General features: G+C 37.9%; 1 protein-coding gene across 1 annotated transcript in view; it reads right to left on the bottom strand.

Annotated features, from left to right (window-relative positions):
* Window positions 1-1316: 1316 nt before the first annotated feature.
* The window catches only part of GIPC2 (GIPC PDZ domain containing family member 2), a 27081-nt gene continuing 16529 nt past the window's right edge, over window positions 1317-11868 (bottom strand). The window contains exons 5-6 of the mRNA XM_008640835.2: window positions 11673-11754; window positions 1317-3917 (exon numbers count right to left, since the gene is read on the bottom strand). Coding sequence (XP_008639057.1) covers window positions 3763-3917; window positions 11673-11754 — 237 coding nt within the window. The 3' untranslated portion in view covers window positions 1317-3762. The remainder of the gene's footprint in view (window positions 3918-11672; window positions 11755-11868) is intronic.

The following is an 11868-nucleotide window of genomic DNA, read 5'->3' as shown; positions in this document are numbered from 1 at the left end:
ACCTTTTCTGAGGACAAAATCTGTGCTGCAGGCTGCATGCTTTTTACCCAAAAGTTGTTACTATTTAGAAGTATCCTCACGAAATGTTGAGAATTTTTTCTTTGACTTCCGAGTCTGTAAATTTGTTCATATTTTCATAAATTGAATCAGAGATCTTTCAATGCATAACATATAAGTGCAAAATGCCTTACAAACATTGAGTCTGAGAATTGGAAAAGAAAACAATACTGAATATAAATTTCAGATGAAGCTCTTATTGCTAGAGTTGAGTTCTGAAATTCATAGCAAAGATGCCTTTGATTTCAAAAGGGGAAAGATTTTTTTAAAGAGTCAACACCCTGATTTTTAACTGTTCTGAAATATCTCCTGGCAAAAAAGAAAAAATAAAGGAAAACTAAAAAGCACAATATATCATCTTACCACAATACTCAGACTTTGGAAAACACATTCTCAAAGCTGTTTTTATCAAAAACAATATTTAATTTGAAAAATAGCAGAACTTCTCATTAAAAAGCAGGAAGAAAAACATCTTACAAAATAGTACAAATTAGCTTAATTTTAACATTAATATTGCACTCTCAAATTCACAAAAACCAAGATTTTCAAAGCTTTATGTAACATTTATCTCAAAAAAAAAAAAAAAGGAAAATAGACAAATTGTGAAGAAAATAATATACAGAAATAAGAGTACATGCACTAATCAAATCTGAGTAACAGATGAGATTTTCCTAAATAGACTGATTATATTAATAGCTCTTTGAATAACAGCTGTATGAATACGGTTGCATAAAATCAGATTTAACTGAAGTATAATTTGGCATATTAAAGGTGTCACAAAAGATACATCTGTAATTTGCAAAATTTGTTCCTTTAAAAGCGTAAAATATTCATCACTCATCACATTTTTAAGATTATGAGCTCAGAACTTTATGAACACCAGATTTCATTAAATCCCCTTGTTGCACCTAAAGACTCTGCAAAAAGTAGAAAAAAAAATAGTGGTGTGTTTTCCATTGTCTTGAACATAGCAGTAAGTCTGGAAGCAAAGACACAAATTGCATTTGTCTGCCAGCTCTCTGCTGGCTCTGCACCAAATTGTAAAAGTAAGGAATCAGTCACTTTTGGAATAGCATTCGGGCTGAGTTACAGCTTTGTGTCATTCTACCTCAGATTTTGAGTTAAGCTTTGTGTCATTCCACCTCAGATTTTGAGCAGACTGTTCACCAACATTCACCTCCATGTGCAACACACACTAACAAAGTGTTTATAGTCCTACTCTGATCAGCACTTCAATAAAACTAGTATGTCTAAGTAACTTGGGAGATTTTTGTAGTGACATTTAATGACATTTTCACTGTACACAGCATCTAAAGGCATTAGTGTCATTATTGACTAGGTTTTAAAGGCTGTATGTCATTAGTAAGACAACATTAATTTACTACACAAATCATTACAAAGAGAGAGAAGTATTTATCATGCTTTATAAGGCAGTGCAATTTTCATGTAACAATTTAATCATGCATAGCTGGAAAATGCAAATAATCTGCTAAATTAGGTAGTGGCACCATTATGTCACAGGTGCTAGAAATCATGTATGCTTTGAGAAAACAGAAAAAGATATATTGACATGCTTTATTGCAGTAAATGCTAGTAAAATTGCAATCCCTATTTAAATCTTAGGCCTGAGATAAACTCCACAAAAACAGGCCACTGTGACAAGAGGCAGCTCTCTGCAGAATTAGAGCTTCAGAGATTATTTTTATCTTACTATTTTATCAGTGGAATGAGACAAATTATCCTCTGAGTATAAATTGACTGAACAACATTAATTTCTCAAAATAAAATGAATGGCCAAAACACAAGGGGTTATCTGCTACAGGCAACATTTCATGCATTATCCACAGTACTTTTTCTCTTTTTTTTAAAGAAGGAACTCTAAATTTTAATATATTTTATAATCAGTGGCATGTTAGTTACTAACACTAGTGTACATAAACACTTCCACAAAATTTGACATTTGAGTTTTATGATTTGAAACCAACAAGGAATTCTTGGCATTTCCTTTTTGCTTTTCACCTAGAAGTTTAAAGAACAAATTATATGGCCCACAACACTTTAGCCCTTCATTACCATGAGTAAATCAGCTAAAGTAATCCTGTACAAGAGAGAGCATGCTCAGCTGCAACAGAAGGTTGTGGGCTCAGATCTGCAATTATTAAAAAAGAAGAAACGCTATCAAACTCCTTTTGCAAAGTAATATCTCCTTGAGGGTCAAATGAGCAAAGAGATGTACAAAATTTTACTACCTCCTTACAGTTTCTTTAATTTTATTTTCAAGTTTTACAGAAATTTGCTGAAGTGGAGTTTCAAATCCTTCCTCAATAACCTAGTAAAGAGAACAAGAACCTATTCTCTCAATGATACTTCAAAGTGTCATGGTTTTAGACCAAAAAAAAAATCACTGGCATAGAACATGTAAAATTATTGGCATAGTCTTTATTTTAAAGATATCTCTGCAAGACAGTGAAGGACATTTTCTTCAGGTAGTGATTTAGAAAAAAACTTTTGTAATAATTATTATTTTATATTCTTATGCAAATATAAAAATACTAAAGAGCTATGACGCCTTCCCAGGTCAGAACCCACATTCTTGTTCAATTTCCTTTTCAACACTCTCAGATTTCTTAGTAAAAAATTAGCACTTAAAATAAACATTTATGTACAATATAATTGAAAATCCTAACATCTAAAATTAGTTTAGCATTTTTTTCAGGGTCTAGGCATGCTTTGTCATCCAAACTACAATTCTTTGTGACTTTATAGTACCTTTTGGATTTGAACACCTTCAATGTCTATCTTGTGTTGCCGTGTTGAAAAAAAAACACAGACAAGAGGGGAACTCCACGGGCTCTCCAAAAGTTGTTTAGCATATGCAAAGATCAATTAAGCACTTAGTCATACACTGTAGTCTCCAGTGCCAAATCACAGATATTATTCAAATGCATTAATAGTAATCAAAATTAACATATATTTCTTCCTATTCAGTTCCTATTGCAATAATATGGCATCTGAATAAAGCAGCAGCTTCCTGGTTTAAGCATTTGTACTCTACTTACCTCAGTAATACCCAGACAGAGCATATTATGACTCAAATGCAAGCAAGTCTTTCTCATTCAAAGATCTTAGCTCTCATGTTTCAGCAGAATTCTTTTCCTGAATTTGGGTTCTAAAGAAACAGGGTAGCTTCTTCCCAGCTTTGCCTACAGTAAAGACAATGTCCAGACCAAACTGTAAGAAAACCTAAGGCTTTAGGTAAATACATAGGGACAGCAGAAAACCAGGGAACTGCTGCATGAAGCTAGGTAGTTTCTCAACAACTTTATAAACCTCTCCAAAGTAATAAAATAATCCTAACTTCTTGTTGCATATGTCTAACACTTTTCAGAATATTGGTATCAAAGTGTATGTACAATAAAAATTACCTAATTTTCATAAAATTTCTGTAAAAATATATCACCTCTCTCTACATATATACTCTCCTTACAGTGATTTCTGTAAGTAAATTGTTTTAAATTGAATTTGTCAGAAGTTTGGGTTTATCTTCATTTCTATTAGAAACCTTCCTTTGCAAAGGCAAGTCTCAGGTCAGAATACTTGTGCAGAGCACCCTGAAATTACACCAATAAAGTTATTAAAATTCTGATGTACATATTTGCAAATCATCTTGTATTTTCAAACAGGGATTGATAAACTGCACAGTTCTCATTCCAGTCGTCCTTGCTTAGCATCACCTATTGCTCCCCATACATCAAATACAAACTCATCTGGAAAGGCAAAGTCTCCAAGAGCTTCATCCAATGCCACTGCAAATTCATCTGGGTTTTTCTTGTCTCTTCCAGCTTCCACAATTGTTGCAGCTAAAGAGCAACAAAACAAAATAATGTAATTATCATGAAAGTGACAGCTAACACATAGGGCCAAGACAGCTTTGGGATGTCTATTTTCAAAACCTGGTAAGGTCAGCTTAGGGAGATGCAAAGTCTACCAGCTGAATTTAGGATTCAACAGGATAAAGTTTGCGCTTATGCCTCATGAAAGTGAAAAAGTTATTTCTGAAAATCTCAGCCAGGTGGTTCAAACTGTGCAGAAGCAAGAGAAAGGCCTTGCTGCTGTGCACGATGAACTGGAGCCACCAAACACTAGGAACATCTTGGTATCCAGGAAAATAAAAGCAGAGGTGTGATACAACAGAAGTAAACTCTGGTATCTTCTATACCAATACTGTCCAGCATTTTCTTTTATTTAACAAACAAGTACCAGAATTTATCAAGTGTCACATCTGCTTTGAAACAGCTACACTGGGGCTGCTGCTTGATACTCACTCCTTGGCTGCTGTGCTCATCCCTCACCTTTTGCTACTGCAGTTTCTCAGATTCTAGGACAACTTAGAAGTCTATCCCAAACAACACTGGATGCTGGCAACCCATGGATATTAGAGCAAATGAAAACTGTGAGGGCTCAAACCTCTCTTGATCACGACACCTGCACCTCCATGAGGGGTGAAGAGTCGGTGTACAGGTTTCTCCTGGTTAAGCTGGGCCCAGAGAACCACTGGCAGCAAGCTACCGTGGTTTGAAGGATGCAGAATGCTCTGCAAGACACAATCGGCACAAACAGCACTGCTGAATACAGTTTATTTTCTGACCTGTATTTCTGTTCCACAGCCTCTGTTCAAATTCACAGGAAAATGATGGTATTATATGAGATGAAACCTCAAAATCTGCTTCATTTTGTGATTACTTTACACACCTGCCTTAAACTGCAAGATGTCCTCCATCTTTTGTTAAATATCAAATAACCACCACTTTCTCCTTAGGCATATCAAATTCAAGCATCATAGTGAAGGATTTGATAGCTTCTAGCCTTTTCTCAAAGGAATATCCAAACGCAAAATACATAATACAGTGCCTGAGAAAGGGAAGGAAGTTTTAAAGTCACAGAAAAACATCTTCACTGGGGCAGTCTGCCATCTACCACATGCACTGTATTGAATCAACATGGCAAAATCTCTCTGATAAAAACAAAAATAAATTTTCCCTACTCTGAACCTTTACTAAATTTATTTAATTTTATTTTGTTGACCTAAAACTCAGCTCAAATTTATTGACAGTTATGAACTTCTGGCAAACAGTACTTGCTGTTGTGCAAACATGTAACAAGCTGTAAGCAAGCTTGAGCCATATTCCACATTGTAAACGTCAACAACAGTAATTTTGAGGAAACTTGATGTTTTGGTTTTAACTGTGTTCAGATGTGAGGCTCCAAACACAATAAAAGTGTGTCAAACTACACAAAGTTGTCCAAGGAAAATTTATGCAAATCTTGACAAATAAACTGCTGTGATGGAGACAGTTCAAGGGTAACCAAGCTTTCCAGGCACCACTAGTGGTTCTCAAGGGCACTCAAAACCAGTTTCCTGCCAGAAGAAACCCTATCCCTGTTGCACTGATTCTCTCTGTGTCCCCCATGAAGTTCCTGGGACTCTGATTCAGACAAGTCTGGATGAGAAATGGGCATTAAAGAGGGGACTCTTTCCTGACAGGTGGAACACAAGGATTTGTCCTATCAGTGCCACTCTATATTCCCTGTCAATGTGGCATAAGAAGGTACTTACAGGGGTGGAACCCTGGAGGTAAAGAGGTGAAGGGCATAATTGACACTTCACAGATTTCTGGATTTGAAGCAGGGTATGAATGTACTTTTTACAGACACTGGGAGAAGGGTGGAGAGAAAAGAGCTGTGTAAGGTGATATAAGAGCAAATATGTCAAGATATTGTTATACCAGATATTTAGAGAAAGCTGCCATCAAGAAAGTAAGGATCTACACAAGTGTTCAAGCAGTGTGGGAGTGAGGAATTTAGCTATTTTTGAGATAAATTGGCCAAGAGATATGGAAGAACCATATGACACAGACAGCAGCAATAAAACAAGACAACACAGCATATCACAATCCAGCTGCCCTAGGCTGAAGGTTCAGAATTGCATGTAACAAACTGTCATTAACAGAAGGTGTAACTTCAAACACAACTTTCTTTAAAGATTTAGCTTCCCAAATAATGAAATAGAATCTAAAAACTAGTTTATTACAGATTTACAAAACTTGAAAACAAAATCCACTAAACTTAGCTGACCAACTTTCAACCCAGTCAATCAGGAATCAGAACATCACTGTCGTGCTAAAGCAGCCTCAAAAAAAACTGTCTTCATCTGTATTGAGTAAGTCTAATCAGCACTGCCAAGGCACATTTAATGTACTGTATTTATTAAGGCACATTCGCATTCCCAGATCCACCCGATGGAATGAAACAGGCTTCTCGGAAAGCCGGAGGGACCGGGCGCTTTCGGCAGCGCGGTGCTGACCTCCAGTGCCAGCGCGGCTGTACTGCCGCGCACCGGGCGCCGGCCTTCCCTGCGGATTTCCGCGCAGCACCTGCGCCACCCGCGTGTCCGACGGCGCGAAGCCGAGCCCTGCTTCACTACTTCCATCCAGAAATGCTAAAGCTGGCCAGCCTTCTCTGCCACCCGTGAACACATTCCTGTTTCCCCAGGTAGCTGCCACAGCCGCGGGACGGCATCCCCAGGGCGGCACAGCTGTGTTCACACAGTGACACACTGCAACGTGGAATTCCCAAGGCAAATCAAAGCCTACTGATTTGCCAAGGCATTTAGCAGATACTTGCCAGCTAGAAGAAAACTTTACTGGTTCTCAGAGGGTGACAGCTTCGTGCCAAATTGTCTCCACTCCCCTCCCCTTTCCCCACTGCTTCTTGTAAGAGCTGCACAATAAGTGATTACAGGAATTTTATTCCAATAGAATATTTTTCCACAGTCAAAAGAGCCTCAATTGTTTTTAGATTTTCCTTTATTCATTTCACTTCAGGCAATGTGAATATCTGATAAGTTTTTGCATAAAATGTGAAAAGTTCAGCAATCTTAAAAGTGATGAAAGGAATTAGAAGTCTTGTCAACTTTAACTGAGCAGCTCAATATCAGACTTCCCAGAATATGAACAAAGTAGTATGTTGGCTTTTTAAATATAGATCCTTTAAAATAACTTCAAAGATCTTTCACAAAATCCTTATTTTCACTTTTAATAGACACATGGGGCACAAGCCATGAAAGCTACTTTCTGCCTGCCATTCTTATTATCTACCTTACATAGTGGTTTTGCTACCTATATCTATCCTACACTGTAACTTCTGAAAAAGCTTTTTTCAGATGTCTTGACAGAAACCTCCATATTTATTTAGCTGTAATGCTATTAGAAGCTTTGCCTTCATCAAAAGGTAACAAATATTATTATCCAGTCCTGTCACTCTAAAGCAGAAAATGAAGCATGCTATTGCAGTTTCCAGTATTTAAGATTGTTTTAAGTTTCATGTTGAATACTGTCAGATCTGGTACTCAAGAACTATTAGAAATATTTCTTCTTGCTCCTTTTTCTTAAGTACTAATTCTTCTTGAAGTGGAGAAGTTTGGGTTTTTTTTGTTTAACTGGACTTTCTGTCCTTCCTTTTTTCAAAAAACTCCCATTATTCTTTCAGAGTAAATGAATAGCCATAAACAATATACCCCAGCATGTATGCAATAAAATCCTTTGGGAAAGGAAGTCTGGTGAAAGGAGGAGAAGAAAACAACAGATTCAGGGAGAGTATCACTTCAGTTAAAGCATTTAGAGATAAAAACATCTACTGAATATTGATGGTTTGGATTTGTGAGCCAAGAGAAGAAGCTTCGGTAACAAAACAGTTTTAAACCTGTTAAGATATTTTGACTAGATGGTAAGTTTGAAAAATGAAGCCAAAGTGTAGAAAAGTAGTTTTTAAATTTTTTAAACAAAGACAGAATATGCAAGGATATTTCAGCCTGATCTCAGTGATGGAAGGTTATGAAACAGACTATCTTGTGTGTCATCACACAGCATGTACAGGACAAACAGGGGATCAGGCTCAGCCAGCATGGCTTTAGGAAAGACAGGTCCTGCCTGACCAACCTGATCTCCTTTTATGACCAGATGACCCCCCCATGGATGAGGGAAAGGCTGTGGATGTTTCTACCTGGACCTCAGTAAAGCCTCTGATACTGTCCCCCACAGCTTTCTCCTGGAGAAGCTGGCAGCCCATGACTGCACCAGGGGATGTTCAGGTTGGACATCAGGAAAAATTTCTTCCCTGAAAGGGTGGTTAAGCATGGGAATGGGCTGCACAGGGAAATAGTGGAGTCACCATCGCTGCAAGTGCTCAAGAAATGACTGGGTGTGGCACTTAGTCTATGTTTAGTCGGCATGGTGGTGTCTGGGCAAAGCCTGAACTCGATGATATCAGAGGTCTTTTCCAACCCTAATGATTCTATGATATGTCATGTCTGATAATATTATAGGGAGCAACAGAGAGGAAGTAATCATCCAAAAGTAGAAAAGTAGAACAAAGGAGAACAAAGTATCAGTGGATGAAGCCAAAAGATGCTGAAAAATATTTGGACAGGAAGCCCTTTTTGCCATCATTTACAATTGGTAGCATCCTAGGGTTAGATCCAGGCTTCCTCCCACCAAGAACTTTTGGGATTAAATACAGTCCATAACAATTCAAGTCTTACTGATTTAAAAAAATAAATGCCAATATTTTTCACTAGCACTGTTTCCTGAGTCACTCCTATTAATCAGCTGTTCAAATTCCTTTATCAGAAAGCACCCATAGAATTTAAAATAACCTGAATTATCTTTCAGCTGTGCATTTATGTTTTAAAGAATGCTGAAGTCAAGCCTTGGCCCAGTTTCTAATGTGCCCATAAAATGGCTGAGGAATAAATTTCAGAGCCAACTGTCCCTTCTGTGGATTAAGTCCAGTTCTCAGTAAAAAAAGAGCAAGGAAGTAAAAAGGTAACAATGCATCCAAAAGCAGGTATGTAAATCTCAACAGCATTTAGAGCTCTCAAAATAAAAAACTGTGCCAGAAAAAAAGATCATGCATTTTCTTTAACAATTTCCAAGTATTTTGCTCCAGCTCAGGGATTTGTGTGTAGATTTAGTCAGCCATTCTTGAAACTGTCAAGATACTTAACCATGCAAAAATTAAGGGCTTTATCTCACCTTTAATTAATTATGTCTGTCATTTAACATCAGTTTTTCTTTCCTTTCTTTCCAACTTATGTCTTAAAACTGGGGCACTGTTTTAGAATTCAATCACACCATGGAAGTGTCATTTTAATCGAGATGAAAGAGCAACATTAACTGACATCCAAAGATTCTGACAAACAGAAGTGCATGGAAGTGAGCAATGATTGAGATCTTAATCACTTGTCAGCTGCACATTGTGATGACTTGCATTTTCAACTAATCTGGCTTGAGTAATGAGTGAAATTTCAAGCTAAGTGATGATTGGCATTCTCTGAATGAATCTTTTCCTCATATTTCATTTTCATGGGTGACTGATCACATCCAGTATGTGAAAAACTGACATGTGTTAATTGAACAGATTTGTGACAGGTGATTAGCTCTCCTTTCCTAAAGAATCCTAGAGCTGTTTAATTGTTTTTAAATTATAAAGTTGGGGGGGGTTTTGTCATCACCGTTGGCTGTTGACTCTCAGATTTGAACTTCAGGATACTGCTTCAAAGGAGCAAACTAAAGCTACTAAACTAAAACTATGAAACCTATAGTCTGTGATTTCTGACAGCTTCTCTTGGTTTCACTACCTTTTGGGGAGGAAAAAAAGAGGTGAGGGACAAAACCACCCAGCTGGGAAGAAGAGAGCCTCTCTACGAACAAAGACCTCTTCCTTCTTTAAGTATTCTTTTAAGGCATTTTTTAAATTTCCGAACTACATACTGAAAGATGAAAGATGAAGGGTGTTAGATCTTTTGGGGGGGGGCAGAAATTCAAGGAATTAATGGGACAACTCTACCAGGTGCTTGGCTATTAACTCAGCCATATGTCTTGAAAGCTGAACTTCTCAGTCTACTGTGCAAGAGCCATCCTGTTTACAGTACTGAGAGCCAAAAACACAGGGAACACCAGTTCCCACAGGACTGCTCCCATGGACACCAAAAGCAGACCACCTTAGCTGCTTATTCCTGTAGGGCAAGGAGCCTGGGGACCTTGGAAGTAACCTGCAAGGACAGCAGCTTCCAGAAGCCCAGCCTGAGCCAGGATTGCAACAGCTGCAGGACAAAAACAGCTCCCAGAGGGACAGATGGCACGAGACTCAGAGCTTTGAAGCCTGAGCCAGAGATGGACTGAGGCACAGAGGTTACAGGAGTGAGACAGGCCACGGAATCCTCCCTAACCTAAACATGGATCAGCACCACGCAGGCCTCCCAGGAGCATATTACATGGCAGAGCATCACATATTAGAGTTGCTGGGAACAGAATTTTTGAGAACTTCTAGTTTGCTGGGAACAGGAAAGTTTAGATAGAACCAACAAAACAGAACTCAAGTTTTCGGCAGCTCTGCCCTCTCTTCTATGCCAGGAAGCCCACTTCTGCCTTAGACTGAGGGACAAATACTGTTTTACCTACCATTTTTCTTTCGAGAAAACTAGTAGAATCTGCCAATCAGATGCTTGCTGGTAGGAGCAGCCAGCAAAAGCCTTTTGGCTATTCAAATAACCACCTTTTGTTCTCATTCCTCTGTGCTAACTGCTGCCCCTCCAGCCCTGCTGCTTTGCTCTCTGGAGCTTCATGCCAGACTTATTTTCTCTTCTGCTTTGCCTTCTCCACTTCTCTCTCATGAAAGCTTTCTTTTCAAGATCACATTTAGCTTATCCTTTCTTAATTCTTGGCTGATTTTTTTTTTTAAGATATTACCATAACAATAAATACCTTCCTCTTTGTCTCAGTATGAGCAGTTCCACAAGATCCTAGGAGGACTACAACAGCCACAGCTGGCTACAACAGCTAGACTGCAGCTTCTTCCCACACAGGCAGAAATTCCTATGTAGTTGTTGTCAGAATAATAAAAAAAAAGCAACAGCTACAAGGACAAGTTTGGTGCATCTTTAAGGAACTTATGACACTGGGGTTAAGTAGTTTCTTTCATTATAAATCAATGGTTCTAACAACTAGTAAATATTCTACAAGTTTTCTCATGTTCTTCAGAACACAGGTTTTAGAGAATTTGATCAATTTGTGCAATTATTCTGTCAGTTCCCCTGCTACTATAGTTGCTTGTTCACTGATGAAGATCTCAGGTTCAAACCTTAGCAATCAACTTTGGTGTGTCTACGCCAAGAGGCAAAAAAGCAAATAAACATCCTTAGGAATCCTTAATCATGGCACACACGAGATCCACTAAGAAAATATAAGTCAGAAAGAATACAGTGGTGACAGTTATAGCAAACAACTAAAAAATTCATGCAAAAGTGTATAGAAAATGTGCAGGAAGAATAGAGGATTGATTAATTAATTACATCACAAGGATTGAAGTGGGACACTTCAATCCACTGTCTTTTATCAGACAAACACATCTGTAGAAATACAGGCAAGTTTTTGAGACCGCATGCTGGACAAATTTTGTTTCACTTACATCCAGAGACTTAAGTACTCAATAAATTTTAGACTAGAGAAAATGAGAAATTATTTAGTTTTGTAGTAATGTATCTGCTAAAAACTCACCTAATTCAACGTCTCTTATGCCCATGTATGTTTCAAGAAGCTCATCCACTTTTTTAATTGCTTTTTCTTCAACTTCAGTTGGCTTTGTTGGAATAAAGGGAGAAAAGTGCAGAAGTATGATTATATCCATGCAGATTTCAAAATAACCAGCGATGTGCCAGTGATTATCCCTACTCCCATCTTGGCCACCAAGACT

The sequence above is a fragment of the Corvus brachyrhynchos genome, unplaced genomic scaffold (assembly GCF_000691975.1).
Source record: "Corvus brachyrhynchos isolate BGI_N302 unplaced genomic scaffold, ASM69197v1 scaffold48, whole genome shotgun sequence".
NCBI lineage: Eukaryota > Metazoa > Chordata > Aves > Passeriformes > Corvidae > Corvus > Corvus brachyrhynchos.
The sequence above is the reverse complement of the archived record's forward strand: the minus strand, read 5'-3'. Positions and strand labels throughout refer to the sequence as shown.